The sequence below is a fragment of the Phocoena phocoena genome, chromosome 12 (assembly GCF_963924675.1).
Source record: "Phocoena phocoena chromosome 12, mPhoPho1.1, whole genome shotgun sequence".
NCBI classification, from domain to species: domain Eukaryota; kingdom Metazoa; phylum Chordata; class Mammalia; order Artiodactyla; family Phocoenidae; genus Phocoena; species Phocoena phocoena.
In genome coordinates this window covers 15079622-15103279 of record NC_089230.1, presented here as the reverse complement: position 1 = coordinate 15103279, position 23658 = coordinate 15079622, and the positions used below count along the sequence as shown (strand labels likewise).

The 23658-nt window shown below is 40.9% G+C and overlaps 1 protein-coding gene across 1 annotated transcript in view; it reads left to right on the top strand.

Annotated features, from left to right (window-relative positions):
- Positions 1 to 23658, top strand: part of PLEKHG1 (pleckstrin homology and RhoGEF domain containing G1) — a 93212-nt gene that overhangs the window by 26576 nt on the left and 42978 nt on the right. The window contains exons 3-4 of the mRNA XM_065888818.1: positions 9873 to 9973; positions 22908 to 22977. Coding sequence (XP_065744890.1) covers positions 9873 to 9973; positions 22908 to 22977 — 171 coding nt within the window. The remainder of the gene's footprint in view (positions 1 to 9872; positions 9974 to 22907; positions 22978 to 23658) is intronic.

Here is a 23658-nt window from a genome sequence, read left to right as displayed (position 1 = left end):
GAAGGAAGAGACCTTGTGAGCGGAATGGGAAAGTGTGAGCCAGTGTTGAAAGTAAAATGGCAAATGGCTGAGAGCTGGTGTGCTTGGCTGATGGAAGAGCAGGCCTGGGATATGTGTTAGTGAACACGTGAAGGAAGTGGGTTCATCCTGTGAATGGACCAATATTAGTTCGGATACAGTACGTGACAATCCTGGCACACGGCAGTCACCTAGTCAGTGAGAGTTGTGACTTTGGTAGGCTCCTAACTCATACCTAATAAAAACCACATTTCGTCCCAAAGTCAGCAGCAGACCTCTACTGTCTAAAGATACTGTATTAAGGACTAAAACCTTTGAAGCAGTGGTACAGGGTTTGGGCGGCCAAGCTATAGTCGGCTGGTCCTGGTTTGAATGCAAGTAAGTTATGCACACCCTGTGTGACCCTGGGGAACAATTGAACATTCCTAAGCTTCCAATAAAATGGGATTAACAATGGGACTCACCTCCTGGCATTGCTGTGAAGATTGAAATAATGCATGTAAAGTAGTGAACTCAGTACCTATCAGCAAACCTTATAATAATAGTAATAACGATAATGATAATAATAGTAGTAGTAGTAAATAGCAGTGAGGAGGAGTTAAACCTCAGGTGATCTAATAATGTAAATTTATTTTACTGATCTTTTATTTTCTTTCCCATATACAAAAGCCCTTGGGCTTTATTTAATTTTTCATAATTACCGTGTTTCAAATTACACCAGCAGTGTGGAGATTATAATTGAGATGAATCAGTTTCTTTCTTTTTTTTTTTTTTAATATTTATTTATTTATTTGGCTGCCTCAGGTCTTAGTTATGGCACGTGGGATCTTCAGTTGCGGCCTGCGAACTCTTAGTTGCAGCACGTGGGATCTAGTTCCCTGACCAGGGATCGAATCTGGGTCCCCTGCATTGGGAGCGTGGAGTCTTAGCCACTGGACCACCAGGGAAGTCTCGAGATGAATCGGTTTCTTATTTTCAGTACTTAAAGATTTGCCAGGACATAATCCCTCTGCTACCTCATCAACCTTTTCTTCATTTTTCTTCCTGAAGGATTATAGCCACATCTAATTGTATCTGTCTGCTTCCTTACCTGGCTCAGGACCTGGAGGGTAAGAAGGGAGTATATGCTAAGTAAAGTTAACCCAGTGAGGAGGAGAACATAACAAGAGTCAGAAAAAAGGGCTCAAGGGAGTGGTTAATAAACTTCCTTCCCTATCTTGTCAACGCCCGCTAGGACCCTGGTGCCATGCTTTACTGCAGGCAGCCTGGAAAACTCTCTGATTGCCCATTTTGAAGATTTTAAACATATTTTATATTTATTCACATTCAGTAAGCACATAGATTATCCCAGAAATGCTTTCCTCCTTTTCTGGTAGCTAGAAATGATGATCGGATTAAAGAGTACAGAGAAAAAAGTAATGGTAGGTTTCAAATAAGCATGGAAAGATATTTCAGTATACAGCAGCACCTCTTCATGGGTGTGTGTCCACCTCTCTTATTTTAAGAAGAGCTTTTGCATATGAGAACATTGTCGATGTAATTTGAAAACCCTAAGCACAATTTTTAAATAAATATTTAAATAAGCAATTTAACAAAGCAATAGAAAATTAAGGGTTTTTTTGCTGTTCTTACAGAAGAGACGAACTTTTCTATTTGTTATAACTAAGGGTAATAGAAGAGATTCATTTCAGTGTTATATTTGTACCCAGCTTCTTAATTATTATAACATTTTTAGATTTATTTATGTGCGTCAAATTCTTCCTCCTGATATCAATATGAAGTAAAGACAATGATTTTTATAATGGTTGTCAGAAGTGTAGTAAAAGATGGGCAACTAGTCACTTTAAGGACTTTAATATATGAATGCTAGTCCTGTTTCTTAATATCTTATATCATTGGATTACTGTTAACTACTGGTTCTTAAATATTTTCTGCTTTTAGTTTTAGGTGAAAACCAAACAAATATTCCCCGATGTTTGCTCTTTCTACTCAGTACTGCTGTTTTTAACAGAACTCCTGTCCCCCACCCCCTCCCCCAAGTTTCCCTTTCTGGGACAAACTACCCGACCCTCCCCCTTTCCAGGTCCAGCTGTCCCGTCTCCTCCCCAGGGGGCACCTCCTACCCCTCCTTCTTTCAGGAGGAAGAAGTGAAACAATAGCGGGAACTGAGCTGGCACAAGTGTCATTTGTCACAGCTTAGCCAGAAGGCCATTCTCAGCATTTTTTACTGATGTCTTAGGTACTGAAACTATTATAGAAGGTAAATGAGGCTGAAACCTCCCTGTTTTTTATTATTCTTACTCAAATATCTCGGAGCATTAATACTGACTTCCATATATGGCCAATTAAGATCAGCCTCTATACCATCGGTTAGGAAAACTCTGAATAAGAACTGATCATATCAGGAACAGAAGCTGCTTTCAACTTGAAATTAATTTGGGTTTCATTCCTGTGCTTGCGTGTGTGGGTCTCTCTCCTTCTCTTTTTTCTTCCCTTTCATGCTTTCTTCCCTGTTTCTCTTCCTGCCTCATTTCTTTCCTCTTCTTTTTCTCTTCTCTTTTCCCCCTTCCCCCTTCTTTCTCTTGCCCTCCTCCATTCTCTGCAACAGTATTGGCAGAAAGATTCGTCCTGTTGATGCTATATTGTATTTTCAGCACAGTTCTCTGTGTTGGGGGTGGAGGGAGCTACGTTATATAGACTCAGGGACAGCATTGTTCCCACAATAAGAGCTTTTGTTCCCAGCCTGATGGGGTGGCCAGAGACCCCCAGTCTCATTTCTTTGGCTATATCTTCCTCCCCCATGGATGTCAATAGAGGCAGAAAAGAGATTAACATGAAGACTAGACTTCTGATGCGTTATGTGCAGGCTATAGCAGGAGATTTTAGTGTCAGCCCTGTTTCGTGGTTTATTTGGAAGAAAGGTAAAAAGTTTCTTTCATTTGAAAATGGATTCTCCTATATTCTCACAGCCCTTTGTAAATAACACTAAAATTGTTATCCTGTGATTTGTTTCTTTCTCCCTTACTGCCTTGTGAGCACCTAGAGGGTTAGGGGTCTTATCTTACTCATTTCTGAGCGCCCCTTCCCACAGTTCCCAGCACATAGGCCTGTGCCCACCCCCGCCCCGCCGAAATCTTTATTGTAATAATGAGGTACATTATAATAAAGCTATTGAATGGGATACGATGTAGCCGTTATGACGAAAGAACTATGTTTACCTATAGGAGTTCTGTGTATTTACATACACTGAATGGAAAAACAAAGTTGTGAATCAAGCATAAAATCTCATGTTTTATAGATATAATTATGCCCCAGAACCTGACCCAGAAGCATGCACACTGCATCTTTTTTTTTTTTTATTAATTTTTCTTGGAGTATCGTTGCTTTACAATGTTGTGTTAGTTTCTGCCATGCAGCAAAGTGAATCGGCTATACATATACATATACCCACTCTTCTTTAGATTTCCTTCCCATTTAGGTCACCACAGAGCACTGAGTAGAGTTCCCTGTGCTATACAGCAGGTTCTCATTAGTTATCTATTTTATACATAGTAGTGTATGTACGTCAATCCCAATCTCCCAATTCATCTCACCCCCTCTTCCCCCCATGGTAACGGTAAGTTTGTTCTCTACATCTGGCACACCGCATCTTTAACCAGAGTTACCTCTGGAAAGTGACATCTGGGCAGAGAGGGAAGGCCGTTGAGAAGGAATAGGAAACTTTTTATTTCATATGCTCTGACTTGTTAGAATTTTGTTTCCTACAGCATCAAATGAAGCTGACCAGTGTCAGCTTGGTCACGTAGACAGTGCTCTCCACCCAGACTTCCCAAGAGAGTTGCTCATCTTCTTGTCCTCCACCTTTCGTCTCGTCCCTTCATCTTGGCTCTTACAGTCACCTTCTGTCTCCCTCTGTGTTCACCATTGCCAGCTATCCATGCATAGATGGATGGTTGCATGCATAGATAGATGCATGGATGGATGGACAGATCAATCGATTGATCCTCCCTGATCCTACATGTCTTCCGGTTACTGCCCCACCACTCTCCTTCCTTTACATCCCAACGTCTCAAAATATATGCTCATCTATTACCCCACTTCCAAATCAGTCTGCAGTTCTCTCTAGTCACTGGATTTGGGACTCCATCATCCCCTGGGTTTTCCTGAGACTGTTTCTGAACAAGGTGGGAAGCACACATCGGGCTCTGTGCTCCCACTTAGGGATATGACCTCCCGTCAGTGTGGGCCAGGGTTCTGTGCTGCCCGAGGCGTCGCGGCTCTCAATCTGCCTTGCTACTCTCCTCCACGAGGGATCTCTGGTGTTCTCACTGCAACATGGGAGACTCTCTGGGGGTGCCATGACCTGCGGACCCTCCGAGGTTGCAGTTTGCTAGCACTGAGATAGCCTGAAACCTCCTTCTCATGGCCAGGACTGGACGTGCCCCTGGGCCTTGAAGGTGGGAGGACATTTGGGCCCCATGCTCCTGTCACTGCTGCATAAGATGGGGCCCAAAGGTGCACAAAGGGCTCTCTCAACAGACCACTCCGTTTTTCTTCCCAAATCCTGTGCCCGGCAAACCCCTCCTTGGGGATGTCCCACAGTCCGCCTCATCTTCGCATGTCCAAGACCAAGGCGCTGTCTTTACCTGCAGACCACCACCCTCATCTCTTCAGTTCCCTCGGGAACGCAGAGAGAAAGTGCGTGAGTGGGGATGCGGGCAGGGCCCTGTGACTGTGAACCCATCGTGTCCCTCGTGATGCTCCTGAAGGGCAGCATTTGTGCAGAAGGCAACAGCTGGAAAATGAAACTCGTAATTCTTCTCCAAGCTTCTCTAACAAGAGCAGAATGAGCAACCCCGAGCCACATGAAGACCTACCATGTGGATGCGCGAGGCCAAAAGATATGCCTTGGCTCCTTTTTACCATGAACCCCCAGAGATGTCTTCAAGCGTTTGGTGTGGGTGTGAGGCAGTCCAGTGCAAGTCTCAGTCAGCTGGAAAGGCCGAGAACCGCCCTGCCAGGGCCTCTGCGGGTTAGCTTTCCCTCACCAGCCACCTGGGAAAGAAACTCGGGAGGATGAAAGCTGGTGGAGACTTCTCCCCGGAGGAAGCCCCCAGCTCTCTCCAGGCTGCAGCCAACGGGACAAGGAGACGAGGGGGCTGGCAGTGTCCTTGCTGAGAGCCGGGAGAACAGCACCTTCCTCCTCGGAGCTGAAGGTGAGAGAAGAGACTCCCTTCTCCTGAAAGCTGTCTGCTTTGACTGGCCCCTTTCTCCCGGTCTCCACACCTAAGTAAATACAGCTCCACTCTGTGGAACTTGTGGAGGACTGGCTCCCGTCTTACCTGCGCTGCTGTCCGGGTCTAACTGGCCTCCAAACTGGCAGTTTTATAGCTAATGTTCTATCTTCTGATGCTGGGATGATCTTTGGTCTCATGGCATCTGTCAGTGCCTGCCTCCACTTAAGAGCACGGAAGGTTCTCCATGATCAAGCCTCTCCTGACTGTAGCCTCTCTCACCTTGCAGCCCCACTCCAGGGTCTGTGTACGTGCACATGTCCTGCTTCCTCAGCCCATCTCAGCTCCTTTTATTTTATTTTGTTTTATTTTATTGGCCACGCCATGTGGCATGTGGGATCTTAGTTCCCTGACCAGGGATCAAACCCAAGCCCCAGGCACTGGAAGCGTGGAGTCTTAACCAGTGGACCACCAGGGAAGCCCCTCAGCTCCTTTTAGTGTCCTGACTGCACCCTGCATTTCGTTACCATGTGCCCCTTTACTCTTTTCAATCTTCCTGGGTGTTGTGTCTCCTTCTAGTTTCTCTCTGTTCTAACCCCTGGTCATCCTTAAAGATTCAACTCCACCATCACCTTCTCTAGAAGACTTCTCCCTGACCTGGAACTGCCCACTTCCTCCTCTGCCTTCTCCCACGTGCTGAATATTTATCAGTTATGCTGCCTAGACACTGTATTGTACTTATTTGTTTACACTTGTCTTTCAACTACACAGGGAACTCCTTGGGGGAAGGGATCATGTTTTATTCATTTTATTTAATTCCTAGCTTGTAAAACAGAACCTGGCATGCATTCTTATGACCTCAAAAAGAGGAGGGAAGGAGGGTTTGTATGAATAAATGTGAATGTGCTTTTTAAACTGTAAATTGACACACAAATGTAAGTTATTGTAGTATCAACAGCATCCCAATGTAATACATGACATTTGGAGACAGGTTTTATATATACAAATGATTACTTTCTAGTAAAGGTGGATGAGTTGGAGAAACCAAAGAAGATGCATCCTCCAAAATAAAGACCAAAAGTCTTACACAGGAGTTGTAACAAAGGGCTTCGAATTTGGAAGTGCGTACACAAAAACTAGACCAAAAAGAGGAAGCCAAAGAGATAGAATTTTGAAACCTGAGCAAGAGGACTTAAGAACAGAACATTTTCTTCATTTTGTTTCTACAATGTATCTTCAAGAAGGATATAGAGTAGAAAAAATATTAAGTACCGATCTAAATAAATCTTTTCTTGTGGTTTATCTTCATTTTCATGTTAAACAGATTACAATTTTAAACATTATTTTAGAGGAAAAAAGGGAGACAGGCACGGGGGTATTAGCTTAATTCTTTCAGGGCATCTTAAAGAAATAAAGCGAGCTACCGAGGACATTGAGTTTGAATTCTGTCCCAGTTCTGGAAGCATCCTTTCTCCAGCATCTGTGCTGGACTGTTGTCTAGACCAGACCTTCTCAAACTATCTGTGATGAGGGACAAGCACACGTGTGTGTGTGTTTTCCTATTGGCCACACACTGACCCTTTTGTAAAACACCACAAAAAATGAATTACTAGAAGAACAAAATAGAAGATATCAGACATGCAAAATACAAGCCCAAATTTATCATTAGATTCAACAAATATCATTCTGTCAAAATGCTATAAAAGTTTCTACATGCTTTCTCTCAAGTTCTGCACTTATCTATCTTGTAGATCAGTAACAGTTTGCAAACTGGCTCCTGTCCATTTATCATACTTCAAATAGCACCGAGTTCAACTTTACTTGGATATTTTCAATAACAGACATCACAGGAATGAAAAAGTTATCGAAAATAGGGCACATGTGTACAAATCTTACAGTGGTGGAGCTGTTGATGAGAAAAATACTTTAGGTAAAATTTATAGTAGTATAGTAAAAATTTTTTCAAATGGTGTCACGCTGTTTTTTGTTATCTCCTCCCTACCCTTCTCAAAATTGAGTGAATTCTTTGATCCTCTTGGAGAATAATTGTTTTCGGCGCAAAAGTTTTAAATTTATCTTTCATTGTTAACTGTAGGGTAACCATAGGTGCTGACATCAAGCCAATAAAATTAAAAAGCAGCGTGACAGGCTCTAATAAATTTCATTGGTGTCTTTACTCTGTCATTTGAGCACAGAATGAACTATTATCACTGAGCTTCAAACCTCTCATTTTGGCTTAGATAATTACAGCTGCTAATGCAGTACATGCTACAGTAGTTTTCAGTAACTGGTTTAGGGTTAAAGTATCATATTTAAAAGACTTAATTATGATCAGTGGGGGAACACGTTGTGGCCATATGGCTTTGATCTGGTTTCTAGAGTGGCCTGCAAAAATCTGGACTCCTAACGATCTATTTTCTCAACGATTTCAGAAAACAAGCAGCGTTTAAAATCTAGTTCCTCTACCACGGACTCTGGGGTTTTGAAACTCATTTGGAGATGGGCCATCCTCTGTTGGAAGTGGGCCATGGTTCTTTGTGTCTCACCCCAGATGAAATTCTTCAACCCCCTTAACTCAGTCTTTCCATGACATGAAGAATTTAGTATCAGGTTTCTGCAAAATGAACCAGCTTTGCATTTGAAGTGAGAAAAAGGATTCTTCCTTTTCTCCTTAAACCCCATTGTGGCTGGCCAGGTGAATCTGGAATGTATGTGTCATCTACGTCCCGATCTTCACACCGCTGTTCGGTGTGGATCACGCCTGCCAATATCTTTCTGTTTCACTTTTCGATTTCGTATTCACCTATAACCTTTGTTTTACCTTCTTAATTTTGTATGTGACGTGTCCTTTTAAAATGTTGATCAAAGTATTAAACAACTATCAAATATAAGCATTCAATGCAGATAAATATTAGCCCATCTCTTTGTGCCACGTGTAATTTTATGAAACTATCAAGGAATACATTTTTTTTTTTTGAGGAAGCCTAAGTTAGATTTATACTTGTTCAAAATGCACTCTTCAATTCTAGCCTTCTTTAGCATTTCTTATTTGGGCGTTATCTCTACAGCCTATACAGATCCATAAGCTCCTTATGACGGTTCCGCTCATAAAAGTAAGGAGGCTGGGTCTTGCTCTTGTGGGTTTTTAATGACAATTACACTTAAACCTTGGGAGTCTAATTTCTTATTGAGATGACCACTTTCTGAAGAAGAAAAGATGTTACCACCAACCTTGTTAAAACATAAAAAGGCTTATGAACATTGGTTCCTGCATGACCATGATTTTAGCAATAAAGAACCAGAATGGTAAGTTACATGACGCAATCTGTGAACCATGCTACGGAGACAGTTCCTGACGAAGCCTGGCCTGTTTTTCATTTGAGGAACATGAAGGGCATGAGAGGGTGGCTGTGGCTTATTAAAAGACAAAAGCAACAATTATCTGATGCTTCTTACATTTCAGCTTCTCGTTTCACTAGTTGCGCTTAAACAGTATTGTGTTTGCGATTGGCCATCGGAATGTGGTTGAGTGCTGGGATTTTCACGGTCTGGCTGACTTTTCCCAGGGTGACTTCCCCAGTGCTGCAGAACCCTGGGTGACGTTTGGTGGAGAGCCATAGTGCATTGTTCAGCCCAGGGCGGAGAACTGTATTTATTTTTGATTTTACGTTATTTCAGCTGTTTTCACTTTTTTCTTTATTGTTTTCTTGCCTCCTACAGAGTTCTCTTTTCAAGCCTGGCTGGGGGAAGGGGGACACTCAGTTATGGACTCAGCACACAGCGTGGAGAGCAGATTTCCCCTCTCTCAGCAGTTCAAATAGCTTCTAAGCCACGTCCATTTAACCCACTGTGGGTCTGAGACCACGTTAGCTCCATGGGGAGCTGTTTCCATGTTAAAATATATAAAATCCTTTCAAGCTGACTGTGGCTTCTTAACATGGCCTATTGGATAGCATAAGTGAGTGACATGCTTATTTTATTTTAAAAAGTTTTTTTTAATAATCTGGTATTTGAGGATAATTTAGTTCTAGACTTTAGCAGCTGATAGCTTTCTGACTTAAAAGGTTATGTTTAAAACAACTGTATCACATTTCAGAATTTTTTTTTTGCTATACCACATGGCTTGTAGGATTTTAGTTCCGTGACCAGGGATTGAACCCGGGCCATGGCAATGAAAGTGCTGCGTCCTAACCACTGGACTGCCAGGGAATTCCCAAATTTCAGAATTTTTATTTCTGGTTTCCCACTGTATGAATTTTAAAGTCTCTTTTTATCACATAAATCAGTCAAGGAGACAGCAGGCAATGTTGTATGCCAAAACTCTGACTCTATCAGTAACTGTGGTCATTATATTATGCATCTAGGGAAGCACTAGTACATTTTGGGCGTAGGTATGTCCATGTACATACACTCTTTCTCCTTGCTCAAACTCCCTGTTCTATAAGTAGGGAAGTATTTCATTATTAATAAAAGAGAGATTCTGCCTCCTCACGGTAGAGTTAATGAGCACGTTAGTATAATAATTACTTGTAACAGATATGAGAGATTCCTCATGCATAACTAAAGGTGACTTGAAAAAGGACAGGAGTGTTTAAGACATTCTTCTCATTGATTCCACAGGATTACCTTGAGTGCATCAGGGACCAAACGAAACTTCCTCTGGGGGCGGAAGAAAGATCAGCCCTTTTTGGAAACATACAGGATATCTACCACTTTAATAGGTAAGCTAATCCTCAAAAGATGGTTCTCACATAAGAACATTACGAGTTTTTCTCAAATGAATGTGGCCTAAGAAAACTTACTTGAAATCCCTGATTTGACTTCATAGATTTTTGTGGCCTATCATGCCATGAAATCTTCTACCTGGAAACATCCTTGTTTGTATATGAGTCTCACATTTATCCAAAATCCCATCCCACTCCATCCTCCTGGCTCAGAGAAGAGACCTATTCACCCTGACAGAGCAGAGGCATCTTTCTTCCGCAATAGAGCATGAACAGGGCATCCAAAAATATATGCTGGCTTGGTCTCCAGCAACCCCACCTCCGCTGGATTTTCTAAACATTTTCTTCTGCCTAGGGAATGGGCGGGAGGGAGTAAACACACAATAAATACTTTAATCATAACAGATATTAATTCATATTCATTAATAGTTAAAATTTACAATGCTTACTTCAAACATGTATTGAGTACCTGCTGTGTAGCAGGCAGTGGGCTTAGAAAAGTATCATAGTAAACAAGGCAGACAGGGAGCCGAAGGGGATGGGCCAGGCAAATCAGTTCTTATAATGTATCGTGGTACTTCTTGGAAGACCAGGTAGTAGGCAGGTAAAGAGCATAGACTGGTTAGCAACATCTCTGGGTTTGCATGCCAGCTGAGCCATGTATATGTTCTTTGGGGAACTTTAAACAGAGTACAGATGGTCCCCGACTTATGATGGTTCACCTCATGATTTGACTGACTGTGCGATGGTGTGAAAGCAAGACGTGTTCGGTAGAAACTGTACTTCAAATTTTGAATTTTGATTTTTTTCCCGGGCAGTGAGCTGCAGCTTCCGGTCAGGCACGCCATCACGAGGGTAAACAACCAATACACTTACAACCATTTTGTTTTTTACTTTCAATACAGTATTCGGTAAATTGCATGAGATATTCAGCACTTCAGTATAAAAGAGGCTCCGTGTTCAATGATTTTGCCCAACTGTAGGCTAATGTAAGTGTTCTGAACACATTTAAGGTGGGCGAAGCTCAGCTTTCGTGTTTGGTAGATTAAGTGCATTTTAATGCATTTCCAAGTTATGACATTTTCAACCTACAGTGGGTTTATTGGGGCATAACCCCATCATAATTCGAGAAAGATCTGTAGAATGTACCTAACTCCCTCATTTCAAGTCTTTGCTCAAAACTTCCTCTCATTTCAATGATGTTAACCCGGCACCCAAGCACACACCTTACCTGCTTACTTTTTCTTTTTCTCCTGGCATTTAGCAATTTCTAACATACTCTGTGATTGACTTTTATGTCTGTTGTTTCCTTCCTCCCCACCCCCACACACAGAACGCTCCCTGAGGGCAGGGATCTAACAGTTTTGTTACTACCCAAGTGCCTTAAGCAGAGTCTGGCTCCTGGGACCCTCCAAACTTTTGTGGAATAAAGAAACAAGTGGAAACAATAGGAATATCTACCTCATGGTTATTGTGAAGCTTCAGTGAGCTGACGTACTTCATGTGCCTCACTCAATGCCAGAGTAAACAGCACAATGTTAACCAGTGATGATGACATCGATCTTATTAGAGTAAAATCCCCTTATAAAGTTCTACAATGCCCTATCACTGGGTGACTCAACCATAGCGCAAATTATAAATCCTTCCCCTCTTTGCGCACTGAAGCTGGTGTATGTGAGCTCCTTGAGGGTAGGATCCACATCTCCTTTGCCATCCCTAACATCCATGTGGATTCCTAACACCTAGCCCAAGCCTGGCCTCTGGGAGACATGTTTGAATTACATCAACTCATCCCTTAATTTTGAAAGCCTGGGATATGAAAAAGGCCAGTGTTGCAACACCTCTTTTCATCTGACTCAGTAGACTTTGAAAACCAATTTGCACGTTCCAAGATAGTGGTTCTCAACCCAGGCTGCACACTGGAATCATCTGGGAAGGATCGTGTGTGTGTGTGTGTGTGTGTGTGTGTGTGTGTGTCTGTGTGTCTGTGTCTGTGTGGGGGTTTTTTTTTTGTTTTTTGTTTTTAATATGATGACTGCTACTCCTAGAATTTCTGATTAGAACTTCTAGGTCTAGGGTGGGACCACGGCATCAGGATTTTGTAAAAGGTCCTCAGATGTTTGTAATGTGCAGCCATGGTTGAGAAACACTGTCTAGATAAAATAAACACAATAATAAGAAAATAGAGAAAGGGCATTAAAAAATTGAAACAGGGGGAATTCCCTGGCAGTCCAGTGGTTAGGACTCCGCGCCCTCACTGCCAAGGGCCCGGGTTTCATCCCTGGTTGGGGAACTAAGATCCCACAAGCCACGTGGTAAAGCCAAAAAACAAAAAAAAAATGAATTTGGGGAATTTAGAGTCTGTGTGTCCATTAGTAACATGCTGGTATGTTAACAAGTAACGAGCAGGCTTCCATTTAGCAGTCGCTGAGGTTAAAAATCCAGGAGCCCCTGAGTGGCTTCTCCGCCCAGATCCCACCAATGGCACAGTAACCCGGGAAGAGGAACAAGGCCTAGATGCTGGGAGGCCCTGGCGTAAGCCTTCTGGTGGTTTGGCTGTAAGTCGACTGTAATGACTGCTTCTCTAGGGCTTGCTTCTTGCCCGAGGCCATGCAGCTCTATGTGCGTTATAACTTTATGCAAGTCTGGGCTTCTCTGACTGCAAACCCCAGGCATCAAGTGGCATGCCCTCCTGCCAGGGTAGAGCCCTGCGTTTCAGGTCTTGGTTTATGCCATAGTCCAGGAAAGGGTTTCTACTCCCCGGCGTTTACATCTTCATGTGTTTCCTAATTTAAAGGAAGATAAGACTGAAGTAGCCCCTGATGTCAACCAAAAGGGACCTTGGCTGCAAAAGCTGGAAGACTGGGAAGATCTTTATATGCCTGAGTTGCTTCTCTCTCTGTTCTCTTCTCTCTTTGGTGTTCTCTGAATGAGGAAGTCAGAGGTGACTAGAATAAACCTGAGTCAGGATGATGATATATGTGGCATCAGTGTAGTGACACAATTCATGTGACCGTGTTCATGCCTGTCCCTTTTGTAGATCACATTTTTATATATCCTGAATGTGCATTGTCTCATTTAATCCTCTTAACAGCTCTGAGGTAGATAAGATGCAAAAATATATACACATTGATTAGACACAGGAATCAGTGTAGAAAGTCCATTGCTCAAGGACATAGAGCTAGAAATCCAACCTAGCCTACTTTGAACACACCTGGTTTTGTCAAATCTCAACTGGTATTCTTACTGTTTTTTAATTCTTTTCAAGAACATCTTCCTGTTTAACTTTTACAGTTGAATTGTCTGTACTGTTTTGTCCCTATTCACTTTTATTTCCTTTCTCTTAAATCTGGACTCTAAATTTAGAGCTCAAGTGTCTTTGCTATTATACTTGATTAAATAAGAGTATTGATATGACTTTTTATGTTAATGCCTCTTATGAATCCTCTATTCTATACCTTACTTCAGTTGATTTCAAAGATACAGCTATCTGGCAAATCTATGGTTAAGGCTTGAAATAATTTTAAAGTTTCTGTTATTAGTTCAGGTCCGGGTTTCTCAACATAATATAATACTATTGTGCCCAACTAAGCAAGATTTAAAACTCTAAAATTAAAGAGGGCAAAAAGAAAATGGGTTTATTTTGGCCTGGAAAATTCAGCTGATTAGATTTTGTTTTTTAGGAAATATTCCCAAAATACAGGAAAGCATAGAGTACTATGATAAACACCCATGGAGCACCCTCACTCTATCAAGGCCTTCCTTTGTGCCATATTTGCTTTAGAAATTCTTTTTTTTTTACTTTATTTATTTATGGCTGCTTTGGGTCTTCATTGCTATGCATGGGCTTTCTCTAGTTGCGGCGAGCAGGGGCTACTCTTCCTTGTGGTGTGTGGGCTTTTCTTTGCAGCGGCTTCACTTGTTGCAGAGCACGGGCTCTAGGCACAGCACGCAGGCTTCAGTAGTTGTGGCACGTGGGCTCAGTAGTTGTGGCTCGTGGACTCTAGAGCACAGGCTCAGTAGTCGTGGCACACGGGCTTAGTTGCTGCGCATCATGTGGAATCTTCCTGGATCAGGGATCGAACCCATACCTCCTGCATTGGCAGGCGGATTCTTAACCACTGTGTCACCAGGGAAGTCCCTGCTTTAGAAATTCTTGAAAGCATAAAGGCATTACAAATAATGCTGAGTCCCCTGATATACCCCTCCCAATTGCATCCCGCTCTGTGGAGAATGGCACAGTGATGTGCTGGTGTACCAGTTCTCCAGGGTGAGGACAAGGGAGGGGGAAGCTGGGATTTATAGTGTTTGCCAGTTTCTCTGGTGTAAACACACCCATCACTGCAGATTAAAGTTCCTAAGAAGACATCACTGAACATGGAATTAGGAAGAGATGTACAGAATTGGCTCAGAAAAGCCAGTACAATCTGGCTCAAAATACCACTATAACTATAACTGCTATCCAAGACTTGGTGTTTCATTCCCAAGTATGATCTTTGTTGCCATGACTATGTATGTAAGTACTTATTTAAAATACAGGGCTTCCCTGATGGCTCAGTGGCTAAGAATCCACCTGCCAGTGCAGGGGACATGGGTTTGATCCCTGGTCCGGGAAGATCCCACATGCCGTGGAGCAACTAAGCCCATGTGCCACAACTACTGAGCCTGCGCTCTAGAGCCTGTGAGCCACAACTACTGAGCCCACGTGCCACAACTACTGAAGCCCGTGCACCTAGAGCCCGTGTTCCGCAACAAGAGAAGCCACCGCAACGAGAAGCCCATGCACTGCAAGAAAGAGTGGCCCCCGCTCGCTGCAACTAGAGAAAGCCCACACATAGCAATGAAGACCCAGCACAGCCAAAAATAAATAAATAAAAATTAAAAAAAATAAAATACATAGCATGCTTTAACTTATTTCAAACATGGCACAAATCGTGTCAACCTTTTAGGAGTATTTTTCACTCAATGTTGCCTTTGAGATTTATAGCTCTACTTTGCTTATTTTAACTGTGATATAATATTCCATTGGGGGATACATTACCTTGCATTTTGCCAATTGCAGTTAAGACTAAGCCTCTTTTCTTGTTTTTTTGGCCACTTTGATTTCTTCTGTGAATTTCTGGTTTATACCCATTGATCATTTTTCTGTAAGGATGTTTCTTTTTCTTTTCTTTTTTTAAGTACCTATACCTATTTATTTATTTGGTTGCACTTAGTTGCGGCAGGTGGGCTCCTTAGTTGTGGCATGTGAACCCTTAGTTGCGGCATGCATGTGGGATCTAGTTCCCTGACTAGGGACAGAACCCAGGCCCCCTGCATTGGGAGTGAGGAGTCTTAATCACTGCACCACCAGGGAAGTCCCAGGATGTTTCTTTTTCTTAGGGTTGTATAGGAGTTCTTGATGAATTCTCCCTGGAGATCGTTGTGGATTATGTGAGTTGTAATCCTCCCTTAGTATGAGACTTGTCTTTTAACTTTAATTATGGTTTCTTTAAAATTCATAAGTTTGACTACTCTAAGTAAATATAATATTTATAGTATGTGGATTTTGTGTTTGTTTAAAAGATTACCTCCTACTCTCAGTTCATAAATATACTCTATATTTTTCCTAAAGGTCTTAAAATTTTGCTTTTCACTTATGTCCTTAATCTAACTAAAATTGATGCAAGTATGGTTTGTGGTAGGAAATCCAAATCCTTATTTTCATATGGCTAGCTGATAGTCCCACCACCGTAGGCTGAAAAGTACATCCTTTATATGCCGATTTGTAGTTCCACATTCCTCCTAGGTGAAGTTTATGTGTATGTATGGTCCTGTTTCTGGGCTCTGTGTTTTGTATTGTTGGTCTCTTTGTCCATCTTTACTCCATACCACATTGTCTTAATTATTAAATCCACATTGCTCTTCTTCAACAATGGCCTAGCATTTCTTAGCTCTTTGCACTGCCAAGTGATTTTTGTTTTGTTTTGTTTTTTTGTTTTTGCGGTACACGGGCCTCTCACTGTTGTGGCCTCTCCTATTGTGGAGCACAGACTCCAGACGTGCAGGCTCAGTGGCCATGGCTCACGGGCCCAGCCACTCCACGGCGTGTGGGATCTTCCCGGACCGGGGCACGAACCCATGTCCCCTGCATTGGCAGGCGGACTCTCAACAACTGCGCCACCAGGGAAGCCCCGATTTTTTTTTTTTTTTTGCATTAGTTTGTCAAGTTCCATGAAAAACTCTGTTGGGACTTTTATTGGAATTCGATTTAATTTTTAGATTAATTTTGGCAGAATCGACATCTTCGCAATATTGTCATCCTATCTGTAAAAATATCTCATCAATCAAGCTTTTCTAAAATGCCCTATAATCATGTTTTATAGTTTCTCCATCACATTCATACATGTGACTTTTAAAATTTTATTCTTTTTTATGTTATTTTTGACTAGAGTAATTCTTCTATTTTTAAATTAGCCATTATTGTCATGTAAGAATGCTTTTAACTTTTATATGTTGATACTATATCCAACTAACTTTCTAAACTGTCCCATCAGTTCTATTAATGGTTTATAGATCCTTTTGGATTTTCTGTGTAGACAGTAGTGTCTGAAAATAAGGAGACTTTTTTGTCTTCCTTTACAGTTCTTCTACCCCTTATGTTTTTTTCTTGTCTTACTGCTTTGGGTAAGTCTTTCCATACAATGTTGATTAGATGTTGGCATTCTTATCTTTTTTCTGACATTAGCAGGAATGCTTTAACTGTTTACCATTAAGTATGATGTTTGTTCCAAGACTTAGATAGACACTTCTTTCTATTTTGCTATGATTTCAGTGTGAATGAAAATTGAATTTTATTGAATACATAATCATCCTGTAAGAAAATTAGCATATGATTTTTCTCCTATTCATAATGTGGCAAATTATATTAATAGGCCTTCTGATTTGAATCATATATACACTACTAGAATAAACCCTACCTGGCTATAATGTTTCATGTATTTATGCATAATGAGTTTGATTTGTATTTTTTTAAGAACTTTTTAATGTATGTTCATAAATGACAGTAGTGTATAATTTCTTTCCTTGTACTGTCTTTTTTTTAAGATACTTTTCTTTTCTTATTTTAATGTTATCTGTTTTTAAATTAAATTTATTTATTTATTTATTTTTGGCTGCATTGGGTCTTCGTTGCTGCATGCAGGCTTCCTCTAGTTGCACTGAGCGGGGGCTACTCTTCGTTGCGGTGCACAGGCTTCTCATTGCGGTGGCTTCTCTTGTTGCAGAGCGTGGGCTCTAGGCATACGGGCTTCAATAGCTGTGGCATACGGGCTCAGTAGTTGTGGCTCATGGGCTCTAGAGCACAGACTCAGTAGTTGTGGCACATGGACTTAGTTGCTCCACGGCATGTGGGATCTTCCCGGACCAGGGCTTGAACCTGTGTTCCCTGCATTGGCAGGCAGACTCTTAATCGCTGCACCACCAGAGAAGTCCCCCTTGTACTGTCTTTGTTCGGTTTTGGCATATTACTAGATTCAAATTGTTATTTCACAAAATCTTCCAACGTGAACTGTTTTGGAATACAGTTGAGATTTCATTTTTGCTTTCCTTTTTATAGCCAAATCTTTCTCTCATAATCCCTTTAACAGCCTGGAAATTTAAGACTCTGGATTGGTGTCTGGAAGAAATTCCCAAACGGTCAGGAAACAAGCTTTGTCCAAGAAACCACTTTCCCCATTTTAACTTGCCCCTAAACTCCCAAAACTTGTTTTTTTTTTTTTAACTGCATATGAAAGAAGAGATGTCAATTGTTTTTACACAGCATCCCTCTCTTGGAATATAGAAGAGTTATCTAAACAGTAATTTGAATCTTTCTTTAATGATGAAGAGTGAGGAAGCAGAGACCATTCCTCTATACTGGAGTTCTGTTTTTAAATTATTTTTTAGCAAGTTAAAATCATAAGCTCTCTTCCTTCCTCAAAAGATGAGAGTAAAATTTTCCTTTTTCCTTCAACCCTTTCTCTTTATTCAGTATACCTATGTTGAGTCACTACTGTGTTTAAAACACTGGGCTAAGTCTAGTAGTATAAAGATGAATGACATCATTGTGTAGCAGAGGCAACAAGTCATATAATCAGGGAATGAACAAAATGCTTTGAGAACGCTGAGAACAAGCAATTAATTTTGTCTGAGGGGCTAGTAAAAGCATCACAGAGCAAGTAACTTATGTCTTAAGAGAGAAACATTATTTGGGCCATGCTTCTTTTCTCCTTTGAAATGTAATTTAGAGAGCAAATCATGGGATACATACAACAATAAGGCAGGGAAAGGTGGGGGCAGTTATCATTTCTTTTAATGCCTTCTCACACCACCAAAACGTCTTCAACAACTGCACAATGGTAGAAATATATTTTTACCTGCAGGCTTTCTTCTTGTAGACTTTTCAAGACCAGTGCTAATGTATCAGTGAAATTAACGGAGCATTTGGTACTATTAACCTCACCCCATTTTCTATTCCCTCATGCATGTGTGCCTCTGGATGCAAACAAGTTAAAATGCCAACTGGCCTAGTTGGGTGGGTGGGAAAAGGAAGTGGTGCTTAGAGTCTATCACACACTGGAAGGGGAGAGGCCCTTTTCCTGAATCTGGCTCAGTGTAAGGCAATAGAATCTTCAAGGTCGTATTACAATTCCTGACTTCAAGTCCACATCAGCGGTCAGAGAAAGTCTTACCTGGAATATGTTCTGTAAGAGAGAACTGTGTTTCCTCTAACTGCCCATCCAAACAAGGGACTTGAACTCAAGTAAGAAATCATTTTCTTTTTCATAATCCTACTCAAAAAGGAGGAGATATTTGGAACAGTTGCTCTGGGAAAAGGGAAAATACCCCAGACCTGAAGGTAGAATGATTCTAATTTTAGCTTTGAGTACAAAACACAATCTGTGAGTCACTCCTTCCTTCTACTGTACTTGTAAAGTTGTTCATTAGTTACACTGATGCAATGAGAAACCTAGTCCCCACCCCATTAGGCTGTAACTCTAGAATGACAGTCTGTTTCTAGTCTTTATGGAGTCCCTGATCTCCCACATTTCATGGCCCCATCTGAGTTCCCATAGTACGTGATGTATTATTTTATGTTTAGTCGTCTTCCGTATCTCCCACACTCCCCGTTGTTCACCAAACACCAGCCAGTGGCTTCCTTTCTACACCTCACATAAGAACACACCATGTTCATTCTGTCCTTAGACTCACTATCAATTTCTTAAATGACTTTCTCTTCCAACCTTCCCCAAACTCAGATATCACCTCCTCAGAGAACATTCCATGACTGCCTCAATGCTCCTCCACCACCACCCAGCCTCAGTTGCTCTCTACCACATTGTCCTCTTTATTTCCTTCCTAACACAGTACAATATCTTATTCTGTTGGGTTTCTCTTGTTTTTCAGTAAAACCAATACTTTACTGTTTTTTCACATAAACATTCTTATTAAGCAATATTGTACTATGGTGTGTAAGTTTCTGTTGGTAAAAGAACGAAATCTCATTTCGTTTCTTTTTTTAAAATTGTATGTTATTATAATAAGAGCACTTAACATGAGATCTATGCTCTTAAATTTTTAAGTGTTCAATACGTTATTGTTAACTGAGCTACAATGTGGTACAGCAGGTTCAACCTGTTTAGCTGAAACTTTATGCCTGTTAATTAGCCGCTCCTTCATTTACTCTTACCCCCAACCACTGCTAACCACCATTCTACTGTCTGATTCTATGAGTGTGACTATTTTAGATTTCTCACATAAGTGGAATCATGTACCATTTGTCCTTCTGTGACTGGATTATTTCACTTAGCATAATGTCAGGGTTCTTCCATGTTGTCGCAGAATTTCTTCTTTTTTAAGGCTAAATAATATTTCATTGTATATATATATATATATATATATACACCACATTTTCTTTATTTATTCATCTTTATCCATTCACGGACATTTAGGTGATATCCACATTTCAGCTATTGTGAATAATTCTGCAATGAACATGGTAGTGCTGATATCTCTTCAAGATTTTGATTTCAATTTTTGTAGATAAATACCCCAAAGTTGGATTGCTGGATCATGTGGTAGTTCTACTTTTAATTTTTTGAAGAACCTCCATACTGCTTTCCATAGTGGCTGCACCATTTTGCATTCCTATCAACAGTGTACAAGAGTTCCAATTCCTCACATCCTTGCCAACATTTGTTGTCTTTTGTTTGATATTGTGTTGTTTATTTCTTCAGTTATTAACACTTATCGCTCCTGATCAGAACACCACAGGACAGAGCCTTTGTCCATGTTCTTTACCCCATCACCTCAGTGCCTATAGCAGTGCCTGACACACAAGGCTTTCAGTAATTACTATGTTGAATGGAGAACAAACAGGGTGGTTGGCCAACTGTATCAGGATGATGGCTCTGATGACAGAGCTTGAAAGAAATCCAACTACTTCCTCCTCGCTGTTTCTATTATTTTAGAAAAGGGTTGTAAAGGAAAGCGGACCAAATGATTCACACAAGGCCTTCCAGGTAGGCAGTATGAGGCTGAAGACACTGTGATGCAGAGTCTAGCCCTCAGCTTTCTTGAGTCAATCAGGAAACAAACCTTTCAATAGATGTGTTTATCATAGAGTGTGGGACTGGGATTCAAAAGCCCTGATACTAACCCCAGCTCTGCCATTGATTAGTAGCTGTATGACCTAAGGTAAGCCACCTCCCTTTTATGAGTCATGGTTTTCTCACCTTAAAATTAAGGGGTAGGACTGGAAGGCATCTGGGCTTCCTCCCAGCTCGGGTTGTTGAGCAATGAAGGCCGTTCACTTATAGGTGAGCCGTACTAGAGCCTGGGTGGGTCCCCTGAGACACTCCCCCCTACCAGGAGATTCAATCTGGAGATGAAATTAAAGCTCAAAGGGTAGCTTGATGAGTGTAACATAGAGAACACAGGGAGTTAAATATTGTCAAGGAGTATTTCTATTAAGCCTTGAGAAGTAACATGACGGATTCTGCTCAAAATTCTTCTGTGCTCAGAAAGAGGATTTATATTGAAAGACCTGGATACAAAACCTATATCCAGGGCACTTCATCCTCCAGTAATGGAAAACACTGGTCCAGATATGTTGCTTCCTTGGCTGTTCCTTTTCTTTGATCTTTTCTCTTACTTCATCCAGTATTTAGATTCTAACGATTAGATTTCAACTGTCTTTAATTTAATCACACCCATCTTTCTATAAAAGATATTGATACAAATATCAGAACTATATTTAAACAAAACAAAAATAATCTTACAGATGGTATGTTTTTATAGGAATATTAGGAAAGAATGCTTGAAATTGGGACTATTCTGAAATCATGCATGGGTAAAGTTCCTTTCAGAGTACAAGATAGATGCATCAATGGATTTTAATGTGACAGGATATAGTATATAATGGTTTCAGACTCCAACAAACCTCTAAGAAACTACCATTTGTTGAGTTTCAGTGTCTTATCAAAGAAAGATATACACACTCACCTAAAAGGCTATTAAAATACTCCTCCCTTTTCCAATGACATATTTGTGTGTACAACATGGTTGTACAAGAAAGGAAATGTAGTTATGGTACGCTCCAAGGCTGAGCTGAGAATAATATTTACATAGTCTTTAAAGTGTAAACTCTGGGGACTTCCCTGGTTGCACAGTGGTTAAGACTCCACGCTCCCGATGCAGGGGGCCCACGTTCGATCCCTGGTCAGGGAACTAGATCCCCCATGCGTGCCGCAACCAGGAGTTCACATGCCACAACCAAGGAGCCCACTGGCCTCAACTGAGGAGCATGCCTGCTGCAACCAAGACCCAGTGCAACCAAATAAATAAAATAAATACTAAAAAAGTGTAAACTCTGACTTTTAATCTAATTAAATTCCATAACAGAGCTTGTTGAGAAGATGGGAGGAAAGGAAGCTGGGGAAATTACGGAGTAAATATCTAAAACAAAAAGAATGAAAATGCATTACCAGCATGTTTGGAAACAGGGGTACATAAAGCAGAAACAGCTAGGAGTTGAAAGTGTTTCTGGGCAGTGGCAGTCGAGAAAGGGAAACAAAAAGCAAGAAAGTGTAGAACTATTTTTATCATAATTCCTGTAGAACTGTTTAACCTTTTATTAAATATGTAATACACAGCTAATTAAAATAAACACTTATCAAAGTACATATCAATCCAAGTTATATGGAGTGCAATTTGGAAATGTGTTAACATTTAAACTGAGAATGCCCGATGACCCAGCAATCCCATTTATAGAATTGTATCCAGCCATGGGAGATCAGTTAAATTAACGATGCTACGTCCACACGGTGAAATATTATGCAGTTAGTTACTTAAAATAATGAATCATTAAAAATAATATAGATTTTCATCTGAAGAAAGAGGTTTCCTCCCCTGGCATATCTTTCCTTTAGAGCAGTATCTCCATGTATAGTGTTATATCTGTCAGTGTGATTTTTCACTGAAGGTCTGACTCTTCCAGTGGATTCCAAGCTCCAAGAGACCAGGACTCATATCTCACTTGGCTCACTGGTGTGTTTGTTCTTAGTGCTTTGCACAGTATCTGGTACCTGGAAAGCTATTGGGTGAATGAGTGAGTATGTGTGAGCATGCCTACAGATGTTGACAAACTTCTAGAAGACTGAAACCGTTAGGTAGGGCTTATCTCCGGGTGGGAGAGTTACAGGTCAAACCTGTGTTTACACCCCTGCTCCACCACGACCTTGAGCAAGTCCCTTATCTAAGCCTTGGATATAATGACAAGAGGTCCTCAGTTATCCAATTAAATACGATTCCTTGTAAATGCCATATAAATGTTTAAACTTCTAAGTTATTTAAAATGTCCTCAACTCTCAGACCACAACCTAATACATTCTGGCTTTTATTTTTTTATTAGTGAACTTCTGCAAGACTTGGAAAACTGTGAAAATGATCCTGTGGCCATAGCAGAATGCTTTGTGTCCAAGGTAAGCAGGGTTCATCTCTCTGAGCCAACCAAGACAGAGACAGAGCACACATTGTTTTCATTTTAAGGTTAAAATGACCATTGTGTTCCATATTGGCTGAGGTTCACCACTAATCTCTCTCACTCTGAGGGGTTTTTTTCTCCCCACTAGCTAGGGAAAAAAAAATACAAAACACAGTTCCCAGTAAGTTAGGAAATGCTAATAACTTAGTAGTTGTCCTAGAACTTGTATAGTAGCTAAATGATGTTACATATCTTTCCGAGGAAAAACTTTAAGCTTGGGAAGAGGAGAGTCCAGATTAGAGAAATGTTAGAAAAATAAGTACATATACAATACCACTAGACCAGTTACAAAAATCTGTTAGAATGTAGATAGTATTTATATATATATGGCACTAGCCTAGTCATTAGGGGGATAAAGAGAGCAGAATTAATCTCCTGCATCTTAAAAATGCACTCTAATTTTCCTACATTTTTCTTAAGTTGCACTGATGGTTTAGAAAAACACAAGGAAAGGATTTGAATTTTAAATCTTAAACGACAGTTTATATTCTGTACCCAGATAAGGGAGAGAATTCTGAAACTTACAAGGGAATCCTTTACAATAGCGGTCCCCAACCTTTTTGGCACCAGGAACCCGTTTCATGGAAGACAGTTTTTCCGCGGCGTTTGGAGGGGGCAT